General features: G+C 36.9%; 1 protein-coding gene across 3 annotated transcripts in view; it reads right to left on the bottom strand.

The window, feature by feature from the left end:
• The window catches only part of ANO3 (anoctamin 3), a 428911-nt gene that overhangs the window by 49204 nt on the left and 363843 nt on the right, over positions 1–15864 (bottom strand). For all 3 annotated transcript variants that reach the window (XM_043482413.1, XM_043482414.1, XM_043482415.1), the window contains 3 exons: positions 3088–3170; positions 2530–2670; positions 1830–1994 (listed from right to left, as the gene is read on the bottom strand). In XM_043482413.1, the coding sequence (XP_043338348.1) occupies positions 1830–1994; positions 2530–2670; positions 3088–3170 (389 nt within the window). The remainder of the gene's footprint in view (positions 1–1829; positions 1995–2529; positions 2671–3087; positions 3171–15864) is intronic.

The following is a 15864-nucleotide window of genomic DNA, read 5'->3' as shown; positions in this document are numbered from 1 at the left end:
ATTACCACACAGGCCTCTCAATCCTAGCTCTGTAGTTTTTCAATGTTTATTGTTCATTTCAATCCATGTGTCAAAGCATAAATTAAAATACTGTATGGCTTACTTGGAGATACAGTAAAAAAAAATATTCTCCTTCTACAAATAAACTGAACCTGAAGAAAGCAAACTCCAGCAGAAAATATTAACTATTGCCCTTGCATTGAAATTTACCCGTTTCTTGCAGTGACTATTCACTTTTCGCTTAAGAACTTCCCTGGTTATTTTAAAGTTAAATAGAAAATGGTTCCAGTCCCTTCCCGACTAATCATGTAACAGCACTGTCAATCTAGTTTGGAACCAGATGCATATTACCTGTTTATGTTATCAACATCATTATGCATGTATTGGTCAGCTGTCTACATGAATTATCATGTAAATAAATATGCAAGCACTAATACTTACTAAATGCACAATCTGGGACAAGTTATTTAAGCTCTCTGAACTGTAGTTTCCTTATTCACATAATGGAAAGAATATTGACCTTGTGGTGATATTGGAAGAATTAAAGGAAATAAATTGTTCTAAATAAGTGCATCAATGCCTCCTGTCTTGAGAGAAAATGGGACCCCAACCACAGACCTTGCTAAAGGGGCAGACCTAAGCATAATGCTGTCCTCTCAGCCACAGACATTTGGTTCACAAGTTAATTGGTATGTGTCATGTTGAACCAATTACATGCACTCTCTGAGAAATTAGCACATTAAAACACTGGATGATCTAAGTTAAATAAACTACAGAAACTGACCACCAAGGTCATGAAGTTAGAGTCAGTGAAGATAAGAAAAGCGTATCAATGCACCAGCACACCAGACACTGACACGGAGGCCACTGTTAGGCAATATAGTCTTTCGCTGATAAAAACAGTCTCTTCCTGTGAAAACAAATGCAAATAGAATCATCGCTTAGGAAAAAAAAAAAAAAAAGATGGGAATGGAAGAGAGGAAGAGAGAAAGAGAAAGGAGAAACAGGGAGAGAAAGACAGAAAGATGAAGAGGAAGGGAGGAAAAATACTTAGTCTCAGAGAAATGCAAATGGAGAAGCTGTCTGTTTTCCATTTCACATGAGGTCTTGGAGGTAACAAGGCTACACTTTCAAACAGAATTTCCTATATCTTTCCAATAAATTCTCAGAGTTTGAATTTGTTGGACTGGTTTTCTAATCCTAACAATTCCTATCTGAATGAAAAGAGCATAGCTTCATGCATAAAAAGAGCAGAGCACCCTTTCCAGCACACACGAGATACTTGATGAGTGGAAGCTATCACTAAACGAAGTGATAAACCTAAGACTTCCCTGCTGGTGCAGTGGATAGGAATCCACTGCCAATGCAGGGGACACTGGTTTGATCCCTGTTTTGGGAAGATTCCACATGCACCTGTGTGTCAAAGCTACTGAAATCCATGTGCCTAGAGCCTGTGCTCCACAAGAAGAGAAGCTACTGCAATGAGAAGCCAGGGCGCTACAAAGAAAAGTAGCCCTCGCTTGTTGCAACTAGATAAAGCCTGTGCAAAGCAACAAAGACCCAGCACAACCAAAAATAAAAATAAATAAATAAATAAACTACAAATTCAAAGAGCAAGGAAGACAATACAACTATCATGGATTTTAATTTTAAAAAATATCATGTAAACCACATAAATGAAATACTTCCTGCTAAGCCCAACTGTCTTTGCCAGAAATGATACTTGGCCTTATTTTGGCTTCTTATAAATCCAATCCAAGTATAAAGGAAACACAGACCTCTCCTCTACCCACCCCCTTTACACCTACTGAAAAATTGTAAACACTTACAACATTCAGTGCCATAATGATTACAAAATTGATACAGACTGCAGCAGCGGAAGTTGCAAACTGCCAGTGTTGTTTGATGAAATTCCACTTGAATGATGCAAACTGTTCCATGACAACCAGGCGATACACCACAACGGCAAACACTGCCGTGATCACCAGAGAAATCTACAAAATGGGAGACCGGAGAGACATCCATGTTTTGCATTATTAAAAAAATAAAAGCAACAACATAGATTCAAAATATTGAACCCAAAAGCGAAAGAAATTTACTTTTCCAAGAAAGCGTACATAAATTTAAAATTTCCTTTAAAGAACTGACTTACATTAGAGTCAAAATAAAGAGTGTAAGACTCAGTTGTTATAGTGTGATATGTTGTTCAAATCTCAACTGTCACATACATGCTTGGTTTTAAAACAGAGTATCTAATTTTAGGACGACTTACATAATTTCCATTTTATCTTAGGTGATCTTTGTTTCTCCCAGACAGTATTTTATTTAAAAATATGCACAAGCTCCCTCTGCAATTACTGCATGACCTGCTGTGATTTTTACTTTGTTTAATAGTATGTATGTACCACCAACATACTGAACAGGATACAGTTTCTTACCCCCTCAGGGTCACAAAATGAGTTGATATTCTAGAACTGCTTTCTAAACCTGGAATCCCACAATATTCTGAGATTGATGGTTCTACTTTACCATGAAGAATATTCCTGAAATAGAAACAAGAAGACGAGTGACTTTGTCTGAGGAAGGCTGATGTGGCTCAGGTTTTCCACTGATAGGATTCACTCGCTCCATCTTGTAATACTTTGCTTCGAACTGGGGACGAAGGGTTTCCTATGAGAAAAACTAAAGTTAACTAAATATCTAAGGCATAAATTAAAAAAATCATCCAATATTGACTAAATTCCTGGAATTTGGCCTACTTCTATGTCAAGTCTTGGCAAAGACGCAACTTGTAAAAAATTAGATGCAAGATATTTTCCAAATAAACCCTAAACCATATTTTAATTAGCATGATTTTCCACTAATGGAATTTAAAGAAACATTATAGAAGTGCTCTGAGAAAAGTACATATTTCATCATTGGTGTCTATTATATTCATAAAATAATAATGTTGTTAGTAAAACAAAAAAAATCAAGGGAAAACTGAATGGTGTTTAGCTGCTTCCTGCTTAGATGTTAAGGCAGTGAGTGATTTCCTGCACCATATGTTATTCCAGTTTCTTATCTCCTAGTCTCTTAACATCTTACCTCCTCTTCTTCCCATTCAATAAGGTCCCAAGTATAGGTCAGTGTACTTCTTCTCCTTTTCCAAAACTCCAGGAAGACTGTGGCTATTAATAAGAATAATAATATTACTATTATAATTCTTACCTGACAACATCACATTCTGTAATCATTGCCTTTCTTCTTTGAATTGATGCATTTACATCATATTATTAAATAATTAAAATTAACTACATTTGTATTAAATTCATACAGCTGCATGTTTTCTTCCCTTACCTTCTTCTATGTAAATTATCAACATGCACTCTCAATGGAGAGTGATTCTTTTATTGGAAAAAATAAGCAGAGACTTTTGTTAGCATGACCTTGATCTTGTGAGGCTGAATTGGAGATGAAGCTGGAGGATAAGAGGCCTTCAGTGGAAAAGGGAGCTTAGTTATCAGGGAAAAGCTGGGTTTCCTGTGCATCATGGAGGTAGAAGAGCATTTCGGAAAAGCTGAAGATGACGCCCAGTAATTCTGCTCCTTAGCAACTATGCATTTATTTTTTCACTCCTACCTCGCTATCGTGCATACTTTTCTCAACATTACAAAAATTTCACAGATGCACATGCTGCATCCAGTTCTTGTGCCTTCGTGTCTCATGTCCATTTCCAGTGGCTTTCCTTTGTGATCCAAATTCAGTGGCACAGAGTGACAGAACCACAGGGTCAAGCATGTAAGAGGAGTAAGGTTCTATGTATAGTTTGAAGTTATTTATTTTAAATTTACAAAAAACAAGGTCCAGAGTGATCAATATATATCACTGACCTTGCCAAAGCATCTAGAACTTTTTCCTGTAGCTGTTTTTTTCCCACACTTGAATGTTAAGTCTCTTGAGGGCCTTTTTCCCTTAGCATTTTACTGCTTTGCACACCAAAAATGTTTAATAAATTAACTGAATTACTGAACAATTCAGGGATTGCAACTCTAACTCCTGGGAAAGTGTTCTTTGCATTATTCCAGAGGTTTTCATGGAATGCTCCATGGAATTTCACTGAAGACATTGGAAGAGAGTCCCTTGACAGAGAATCACTTTCTTTATATAAATATATATTGAGCAGTCATGTTCAAATTTTATTTGGAAATATAATCATTGTTGAAAAAGTTTTAAAAACTATTTCACTATACTTTGAAGAAGGGGAGTGGCTAGTGAGAGGGGTATCAGGGGCAAGAGGTCAGTTCCAAACAAAAATGAAGTAATGTCTGAATATATTGAGCCCCCAAAAGAATTCCAAGTATTGTTTTCACCAGAAGAGATAAGGATTTGAAGCCTTCTTAAAAGGAAACCCAGCTGAAATGAGAGTGTGTCAGAGTAAATGCTTGGCCACATCAATGTGGACAACACCCGAGAACAACTGAAGAGCCTTCCATTCCCCAGATATTTCTTCAGCAACATCTGCAAGCATAATGTGCTTCCCCACACAGCATTGCAACATCACTATACATGAGGTAGAAACAGAAACCTCACTAAACAGGTTCTACAATTAACAGAAGGGCCACGCATATGGGACATTTTAAATTTCCCTGCTTAGGATAAGTTACTGATTTTCTGGTTAATGCCTTACAGAAATGCATTTAGTAGAGTTTTTTTTTTTTTTTTTTTCTGCATGTGTATGTAGTAGACTAACCAATGGAAAGAGCCCATAAATATGTATGAAATAGTAGATTTTGAATATTTGGGCTGGATTGTACTTGACTCAGTCACCACTGGTTAGTTGTAGAACTGGCTAGTCAAGACCTGCTTGCCTGGTTAAATTTCCTCTTTGTCCAAAGACACGGAATCTTTTTCTAACTTTACTTCCAGTTTTCCTCTCCTCCCTCTCTCTCAAAGTACTAAGTAAGAAATAAAACAACACATATCTATGTTCTAAAAACACGAGAAAGCCAGTATTTGATATAAGCACTGAAAATCCTTACCAATTTCTAAAATCAGACATTCTTCCCCATAGGAAACTTCATTAAGAAATAAGAAGCTACACATAAATATCACTGGGCTATATTAAAATATGAGAACTCTCATCACAGTCTTGACCAGAGCAGATTCTTAAATTAGATGAATGTGTCTAAGTTAACTCTTCTGTCACTCAATATGGTATTGGCATTTGTACATTAAATAGGCATTCAGTAGCACCTGTTCACATTAAAATGGATACTAAATGAACTGCTAAAAAATTAGGTGTCTACATAAATAACTTGTTAGATTTTTGCCATGTATTTTTAATTAATACAATTTAATCTTTTTAAAGTTCTGGATTTATTTTTCTCGGGACCTTTCTTCTTCTTACCATTCAACTATTTGATATAATTTCTTTAATTAACTCGGTGGAATATTTTCTGATTATATATATAACACCAATGAAAGGAACAGAAACAGCCCCTGTCTTACTTCTGAAATCTAGGAATGCCTGCTATTTACAAGGCTTTCAGTAAATGTATGCTGAATGAGTAAATTAAACTGTAAAGAATAGAAGTCACCTACAATTCCACATTCATAAACAGTCACTACTGCAATTTTGGCAATCCCATCCAAAGTATTTTACTTAAGAAGTGTTATTTAGGGCTGATATGTTGCTAATGCTCAGAGATACAATCATTTGTTGTTCAGTTGCTAAGTCATGTTCACCTTTTTGCAACCCCATGGACTGCAGCTTGCCAGGCTCCCCTATCCTTCACTATCTTCCACAGTTGCTCAGATTCATGTTCACTGGGTTGGTGATGTTCTCTAACCGTCTCATCCTTGGCTGCTCCCTTCTTTTGTCTGCAATCTTTCCCAGCATCAGGGTCTTTTCAAACGAGTTAGCTTTTCACATCAAGTGGCCAAAGTACTGGAAATTCAGCTTCAGCATCAGTCCTTCCAAAGAATACTCTTAGGATTGACTGGATTGATCTTCTTGCTGTCCAAGGGACTCTCAAGAGTCTTCTCCAGAGTCTTCTCCACAATTCAAAAGCATCCATTCTTTGTTTTGTTTTGTTTTTTCTCTTTTTCTGTCATAAATGAGCAACCAGTATGGCATATCTTGTTGTTCATTTATGACAGAAAAAAGAAAGAAAAAACAAATTCATAACTGAACTCTCTAAAGGCATCATGCCCTTCACAGGTTGGCCCTTCCTCTGCAGGAAACCTTCACCTGGATGAGGTACATGTAGAGTTAACCCCTGGAACAGCTCTGGCCTCCAGGGAAGTGCTTCAGAACTAAAATCAATATCCATCCTGATTGGCCAGTAAAGAGTCCTAGTTCTAAGCATTGTTAAATATTTGTCTTTTCACCTTATAAACATCCCCCTGGAATTGAATCCTTAGAAATGTACTTGACATCATAGGTGGATGCCAACAACTATCAAAGAAATTACTAACTTCACTTTTACAATAAGTGCAATTTATCTTTTTATCAAGTTACAGTGACCCCCAAAAGACCATTTAGGAAGAGCTATGTGGTGCTGGAGAAAGAGCATGGCTTGGGGTATGGATGTTCTGGGTTTGAGAGCTACTTATATTCTTTTCTAATTATGTGACCTTGGAAAAATGCCTGAAAAATGATAAGCCTTTGTTTTCACAATTTAAAAACAAGAATAGCAAAATCATCTTCTTAGAGGTGTTGCACAAATTAACTAAGGTATAATTTATAAGTGATCTAACTATTATTCATTCATTTGAAGAATATAATAGATCATGTTGTTGCTTATTAGCTAAGTCATGTTCAACTCTTTACGACCCCATGGACTGTAGCCCACCAGGTTCTTCTAGCCATGGGATTCTCCAGGCAAGAATACTGGAGTGTGCCATTTCCTTCTCCAGGGACTCTCCTGACCCTGGGATCAAACCCACATCTCCTGCACTGGCAGGCAAATTCTTTCCCACTGAGCCAGCAAGGAAGCCCCATAATAGATTATAATAATCTTTTTTTCAACATTCTGTTAGTTGTTATACATAGGGAACTTGGTAGACAGAGTTCTTGGTTTCATTGAATAAAGTTACAATATATTTTTCTGTAGGGAACAGGAAGCTTTTTCAATTATTTATATTTTGACTTTTATAAAAATTCAGTCATATGTGTCATAACACTGCCTATCTTTTTATGGTGACCCAGAAAACCGTTTATATTGTTCTTTTTCTTCTTTTGTATTTAAGACAGTAAAGCTGCCTCTAGAGCAGAGGTTCCCAACCTTTGGGCCACAGACCAGTACCTTCTGTCAGATCAGTGGCAGTGTCAGATTAGAAATCAAGTGCACAATAAATGCAATGTGCTTGAATCATCCTGACTCCATTCCCCTGCCCCTGGTCCAATGAAAAACTGTCTTCCATAAAACTGGTGAAGTGCAGTGAAGTCAAAGCTGCTCAGTCATTTCCAACTCTTTGCAACCCCCTGGACTATACAGTCTATGGAATTCTCCAGGCCAGAATACTGGAGTGGGTAGCTGTTCCTTCTCCAGGGGATCTTCCCAACCCAGGAATCAAACCTACGTCTCCCACATTGCAGGCACATTCTTTACCAGCTGAGCCAAGAATACTGGAGTGGGTAGCCTATCCCTTCTCCAGTGGATCCTCCCAACCCCGGAATCGAACCAGGGTCTCCTGCATTGCAGGCGGATTCTTTACCAACTGAGCCATCAGGGGATCCCATAAAACTGGTCCCTGGTGCCAAAAAGGTTGGGGACCACTGCTAGAACAAATAATTCAATTCAAAATTATTTTTGAGAGCACAATGTCTATTATTAGAGTGCACAAAGAAAAAAAGAAAATGAGTTGCATCATAGTCTCAAAGAGGAAGAAGAAAACTACCATTATAGAGCACTTTCAAATTTCCAGACTTTGTGTTAGACATATTTTTAATTAGCTCCTATCATTTCCACAACAACTCAGGTGAAATAAAGCTTATTATCCCCTTCAGTAGAGAAGCAAATCGAAGCTCTTGGAGATTAAGTTACCTGAGGAAGTCACTTGGCTGAAATTCAAATCTAATCCAAACACTGACCTTTTTCTATACTAAAGGAAAAACTATTGCTAAACATGGTCTGATACAGAACTTTTTGAGCTACATAATCTGCAACATCCTTCTGGGAAGAAATTAGCATCACAGACAAAATGTTTGAGCAGATTTCTAATAGACCTAAATATTAACCAGAAGTCTAGAGTCTGACAGCCTTTTTTGTTTTGCTTGGAGTCTAAAAATGATTACTAACAATTTTCTTTTCTTATAAATGTCTCTACCAAGACAGAAATCTTTGCATTGGTCTTTGAGAAGACTTTTCCTTTGCAGTCAAACTTGAATAAAAATTGACACGTTATAACTTAATTTTCTGAAAAGACTATTATTTTTCCTTTATTAGACCACTGTAACTGAATTTGTGAAGACGGACATGCAGAAGTAAGCATAATGCTTCTTGGTTCACAATTCAAGCAAACACTCAGTTAGTCCCAGAATAATTAAACTGCTTCTATTTACAATTTTGATGTTTCTAATAGCTCCCTGTAGACATAGCCAGAATCTCTGATTTTTCCAAATATGGTTGAGGGAGTGGCCAAGTGTTTTTGATAGCTAAGTATTGCAAGGTTTCAATAATTAGGGATACATTTAGTTTGCATTTAGTGAGATATGTTTATGTGATTTGCAGGCACTTCCAAGTGTTGTTCAATTATTGCCAGTTATCCTAATGTAGCAATGGGTTCTGAGGCGACTCCTCCAGTTCACATGCTGACTCTTTCAGGTGCCAGGCTAGGGGATGTATGACGAGATGCACATGTTCTATGGTATCTAGCACTGATAATGGAAGAGAAGTAAGATCTAAAATATATGGAGCCAGAAACTACTCCATGGGAATTATTTCACAAACTTTAAGTCATATATGAAACACACTAGAGATTTTCTCAGAGTTCCAACAATATTAAAAGTGCACATGGCATTATCAATTATGAAGTTGAAATAAGCCTTTCAAAACTGCCAATAATGGGGACTTGCCTGGTGGCCCAGCAGTTGAGAATCTGCCTTGCAATACAGGGAACAAAGGTTTAACCCCTGGTCAGGGAACTAAGATCCCACATGCTGTGGAGCAACAAAGCCCCCGCACCTCAACTGGAGAGTCTGTGCACCATCCTCAACAACTGGAAAGTCTATGCACCATCCTCAAAGATCCCACATGATGCAATGGAGATCCCATATGCCACAGCCAAGACTTGAGGTAGCAAAACAAATTAACAAATCTTTTAAAAAACAGTCAAAAATAATAAAATAATTTTCAACTAACTTTGCTAGAGGAAGACGAAAAACTAAATGACTTCTCCATTCCTTCCATGAAATACCTTTTTAAACATCATACACAGAGATTGGGATTCCCTAATGGCTCAGACAGTAAAGAATCTGCCTGCAATGAAGGAGACACAGGTTTGATCCCTGGGTGGGGAAGATGCCCTGGAGAAGGAAATGGTAACACTCCAGTATTCTTGGCCTGGAGAACTCCATGGACAGAGGAGCCTGGCAGGCTACAGTACATGGTGTCGCAGAGTCAGACACGACTAAACGACTACAACATGCAGAGATAATATAAAATTGCAGATTAAAAAGTAAGACAAAAAGCATTTATGGAGATGTGTTAGGCAACTAATTAATGAAAATATTATTACTTTTATGGATTTTTATTTTACACAGCATTTGAAGTTTTTAAAATTTGTACACTTTTGATATTTTTGTTTTGCATTCTTTTCCTAAAGAGAGCTTCCAAAATTGTGTATCTCCTTCCAATGAATAGCTATTGTGCATCAGACACAAATGTTCCAGATAGCCTGTTCAAATGTTTTACACATACTAACTCACAAAATCCTCAACAGCTCCATGTTCAAGAAATGAAGTTATTGTTACTTTACTGGTAATGCTGCAAAAGTTCAGAAAGTATAGTAGACTTGTCCCCAAATGCACTGGACCCTAGAAGACCAGCTCACTGTGACACCTACAGCAGGGTTATTGGTTTAAAGTATTCATTCAGAGAAGAGGATTTACAACAACGCTGCTGCTGCTGCTGCTGCTGCTGCGAAGTCGCTTCAGTCGTGTCTGATTCTGTGCAACCCCAAAGATGGCAGCCCACCAGGCTCCGCCGTCCCCGGGATTCTCCAGGCAAGAACACTGGAGTGGGATGCCATTTCCTTCTCCAACGCATGAAAGTGAAAAGTGAAAGTGAAGTCGCTGCAGCCTACTAGGCTCCTCCATCCATGGGATTTTCCAGGCAAGAGTACTGGAGTGGGTTGCCATTGCCTTCTCTGTACAACGCTAGGTGTTTTTAATAAGAATTCTCTCCTGATGCAACACAAAACTGCCTTCCTTTTACTGTAGCTAAGAGCTTATAGAACTGTCAGCTTAGTTAAACCTAACATGTTTTCATTGTTCTCTGCAAAATGTTTATATTGCTTCTAATCCTCTAAACAGATGAGAAAAACACTTTCATTGTTATTTTTTGCCCATGAACTTATGTTAAAAACCCCTTTAGGTCATGAATAACTTCTTTTTCTTCTGTCCCTGCTTTTGAGCCAAGGAACAAATCTGGATTCTTAAAGTATATAGACCTAGTGTAGGTATCTCACTCTCTCCTCACTCTGCTCCTCTCCAGGTCATGGCTCAGTGCTGAGAACATTCAGCAAATAAACTCTTAAAAACTCTTTTGTTACGAGGTTCAGTTTGGTTCAGTTCAGTCGCTCAGTTGTGTCCGACTCTTTGTGACCCCATGAACCGCAGCACACCAGACCTCCCTCTCCATCACCAACTCCCAGAGTCCACCCAAACCCATGTCCATTGTGTCGGTGATGTCATCCAACCATCTCATCCTCTGTTGTCCCCTTCTCCTCCTGCCTTCAATCTTTCCCAGCATCAGGGTCTTTTCAAATGAGTCACTTCTTCGCATCAGGTAGCCAAAGTTTTGGAGTTTCAGCTTCAACATCAGTCCTTCCAATGCACACTCAGGACTGATCTCCTTTAGGATGGACTAGTTGGATCTCCTTGCAGTCCAAGGGACTCTCAAGAGTCTTCTCCAACACCACAGTTCAAAAGCATCAATTCTTCGGCTCTCAGCTTTCTTTATAGTCCAACTCTCACATCCATACATGACTACTGGAAAAACCATAGCCCTGACTAGATGGACCTTTGTTGGCAAAGTTGGGAGGTTATTACTTAGTTATTCTAACTTTTCAAACCAGAAAGAAACAAATTAGAAATGATAGGATTTTTTAATTATCCATCTTGATTTTTTTAAAGGCAAGATTAATAAATAACTTGGATCTCTTCCTAAAGGTAGAAAAATAAGCTACAATATTATCAATCTGCCAGTTTTGACACTTTATTATATTTAAAACCAATTGTAATTTGATTTAATTAAGTTCATATCAAAATACATCACATAGTTGATATATTAGGCAATGGCCGTCTAAAGATTCTATAATGAAATTAGGACTCTAAAAGATGCAAACTTGTATAACAGAATCCTCCATCATGTGGGAATGAATCAGTTGTGCAGTACTTCCACACAGTGGAATATCATGTACTTGTTAAAGAGAGCAATATCATTTCCCAGCAGACTGCTACTGCTCAGTTGGAAAGAAAAGTTGTTTTTGGTGCTAGCAGTAACAGGATTCCCTTCAGAACTCTTCCATCAGCAGGAGTCCAGAGGGAGTGCAGAATTCTCCATCCTGGCAAGATGTTCCTTCACCTCCTTGCTCAACTGAGACAAGTAAGGGACACTTAGCGGGCACTCCTGAAACTTCACTTTCTATGTGACATTTTCAGGTGATGGCTACTTGTCCCCCATACCGATAGGTGCCAAAGATGAGGCATTGAATTTCTTGCTCCTCAGAGCTGCTTCAAGACTAGTTTTTTTTCTCCCTCCTCCTTAAAGATTCACAGATTTGAGTCTCATATTATCAGTTCATACTTTCTACCATCTTTCTCTGTGGAAGTCATTTACTACTCCCTTGGGATACTTCCCCAAGTTTTCTAAAAAAAACTTTTTAAGTAAGCTAAGTGTAACTGTTATCAACGTGACTCCCAAAATAAATTTTTGAAAGCACAACATCCACCGATAATATTTCTAGTCTCTTGGCTTCTCAGTTCTTTGCTTTCTCCTACTCTATCTTATGCTTGCCCTTCCAAGGTGTACTTTTGATTAGTCACTCCAAACCCTCCATAATCTCCCAATTATCACCTCCACCCTTGTAGCTTACTTCCTATAAACTTCACTTCCAACAATCCCTTCACCCAGACTTTTTTGATCCATTAACTTTTCACCCAGATTTTCAATCCATTCTCCCCATCACATTTTTGCTGTCGTTTCCTCCCCTTGTGCCCTCAATTTCTTCTCTCTGCATCCTCTTGATCAATCATTATACTCACTCACAAATGCCCTCAACTTTTTAGCTCTTCTTTCAGTCTGGCACATAAAACCCATAATTTAAACATAACCCTAATTAAAAATAACATTCCATCTACTATCAATCTGTTCCCAAGCACATTCCATTGCTCGAGCAAAAATACAGTTTGACTCGATGACTTGTTTTATTTTAAATCAATGATTTGAGTAAACCCTCAGGGCTGCCATACTATCATACTTTCTCTTCTCTGTTTTAACATCCAGCAGCTACACCTCTATCATCAGTCAACAGTTTACTGTCTATCTCATCTTTCAAAGTTAAATATTCAGAATAAATAATTCATCAAAACCCTATCTATCTATGGCTCTACACTTGTGCCCATAACCTCCATATTCTCACCTGTTACAACACAAATTTTATGCATCCCTAGCTAAAATCAACTCTTCTTGTGAACTACCTCCCATCTCTTAGCACCTGCTAAAGGGAACTGCTCAAGGACCTATGTGTACAAATATACAAAGATGTCCAAAGAATATCTTTAAGTGAAAAAAAAGATTATTTCAGATCTGATGAGCTTATAATTGGAAGACTATTCTAGGTAGAAGAAAAATGAACTTGCAGTTATTTTATGCTTAGTGTACTAACTTTTTAATTTATTGTTAAAAAATATTTATTTGTTCACTCTCATTCATTTGCTCATTCCTTTATACATTAATTGAGAATTTAGCCTTCACCAGGAATTATTCTAGCTATGTAGATAAAACCATGAAGAAAAGACAAAAATGCTTGCTTTCATGAGATTTCTAGTATGGCAACAGACAATAAACAACAACAAAAATAAGATATAGGGTATGTTAGATGGCAGTAAGTGCTGAGGGAGAAAATAATGCAGGGAATGGAAATGAAACAGATCAAGAAAGAAGAGTTATAGTTTTTAAAAGGGTGACCAGGGAAAGATTTTATGTTAAAAAAACAATTACAATTGGGTCATTTCATGATCAAGAAAAATCATTTTTCATTCAATTAATATTTCTCAAACAACTACTATGTACTAAAGTATAGACCCAAGCTCAAAATAATCCAATATGTTTTTCTATACTTCATTGGATTCATATCAACTTTTATTCACAATGCTGAAGCTTCAGTTTTTACCATCTTTAAAATTATTATAGTTATCATTGATAAGCCCCTATTTAGTGTCAAGCAACACATAATACTTTACCTACTTTATCTCATTGATTCCCCATTGTCACCTAGGAGGTAGATATCCCATTCTGTATTTTCACAAATGAGAAAGTAGTCTTCGGATATGATAGTGATCAGGCTACAGAACCAGTAAGTAGCAGGACCAGGATTCAACAGAGAACACAGCCCGAGAAGGAGCCCCAGAGTTCTCACACTGAACAAAGATTCAGGAGGGCCACCTCACGCTAACAGACCTACTCTAGTGACACAGAGAGTAGAGTGTGAGGACACTGGCGATGGCAACACTCTGAAACAGGTGATGTTTACTTCTGAAATGTTTCCATCACATTCTGGCAAAAGTTCTGAAACCCTCTCTGGCTTTTTTTTCCTTTAATGGAACTAGAAGAGATTAAAACTGTTACTGTGTCAGGCCCTAATTATTATAGAAAAATGCCCAATAAAATATTCTGAATCCTTAGAAATTAGTGAAAAAGTAATGCATTAAATCAGTGGTCCTCAAAATTTTTGTAACCTCAAAAAAGTTTATAGAACTATGTATCGTATTATATATGTTTATGACATACAAAATTTATTTTCATCACATATGTTAATTGTGGCAAAGGTTGCAATTTACAGTGCATTATAAAAACTGACATTTTAAAATAAAACTTTTATGTTGGTCTTTTATATCTAACTCATATCCCTTTAAATATATATACTTTCAGAAAGCTCTTATCTACTGAAACATCTTAATGGTTCCATTTTATCTTTAAATCCATTTCTATTCTATTTCTACCTCAGAATATTATCCTTTATTATCCTTTATAAATGCCTGGAAACATTTATTGATTACCTTGTCATACTTCTTTGAAACAAAAAAATAGACAGAAATTAAAATAATTAAAACAATTTTAAACATCAGAATGGATATAAGGCTCTTTAAAACACCTGGATTATCACTTCAATTAATAAAACAAGAGAATTCATCCCAAAATTTAATAAATATTAAGCTTAAAATATAAGATTTTATTATAAATGCTTCTCTTAAGTTGTTAAGTCAATGGTCTTTTTGCTTTTCAATTGGTCCAGGTATCCATGGACACCTACTACTTCTTTTATAGACAGATAGGTTTCAGCATCAACTTTATTTAATTTTTTGTTTTTATAAGGATGTTTACTGAGAAAACATGTTCCTTTAAATATGTAGGTAGGAATACAACAGGTTTTGTTATGGCTATGTAATTCACTTCTTTGAACTATACCTGAATTAAAGTTTGTATCTCACATGTCCCATTTATAACCTTCATCAGACCCCCATTTATGCATGTATGTATGCTATGTATATGCTATTTCAAAACTTCTGCTTAACAAAAGGCATTGTCCTTAGCACCAAAATAGAGTGTTTAACCTTTCCAAGAAGTTATAGTTAAATGAAGATCATACTATAACACCATATGACTTAGGAAAAAAAAACCTTGTATGCTAAACAAGTGTTAGTACTCACGAGAATGATCCCTCTACTTCTCTCCTAACAGAATACTAAAACAGCTGTTAACATCCTAAAGAAATTTTCTAGTCACCAATTTCCATTGTACTTGTAAAGAAACATGACCTCAGATAATACAATTATAATGTTACCTTATTTTTACTCAAATTTTTTTTTTTTTATTGCTTAAAAAATCTATGGTCCTCTGGGGAGACAAAACGTAAATTCAACATAGACCCTGTTTTAAGCTCATAACCTGCTAATAATGAATTTGACCTATGGAAACAAATTCCTTATGTGTGATATCAGTATCACACATGTGATGCAATAGGGTTTGTGAAATAAGATACCATCCTGGATCTAGAACAATATTTTGGTTTTATCTGAGACATGGTCCCAGGCTACAATCTGGTTCTGTTTTCAGATCCATCAGTGACAATAATGTGACTTCATGTTCTGGAAACTCCACTGGTGAGTGGTTCCACCATTTCAGACAAAGAGGCAGTAGTTCTTCCATTATGTATTGTGAGGTTTAATTAATGGGTGTAAAGCAATTGGAGAGTGCTCGATGAAAGCCTCCATAGAAGGTAAGTAAGTACAACACAAATTATGTAAGCATTGCATAGTATGTCATCTCAGCTGGTTGGGCTGATGAAATTGTTGGGTAATTGTCCCTTATTGTTGAGTTCTTCGGGTCCAAAATGGGATAGGTCTTACCTAGAATGTAGTATCATGCACAGGTA

This window comes from Cervus canadensis, chromosome 11, assembly GCF_019320065.1.
Source record: "Cervus canadensis isolate Bull #8, Minnesota chromosome 11, ASM1932006v1, whole genome shotgun sequence".
Taxonomy (NCBI): Eukaryota; Metazoa; Chordata; class Mammalia; order Artiodactyla; family Cervidae; genus Cervus; species Cervus canadensis.
This window is presented reverse-complemented; position numbering and strand designations above follow the sequence as displayed.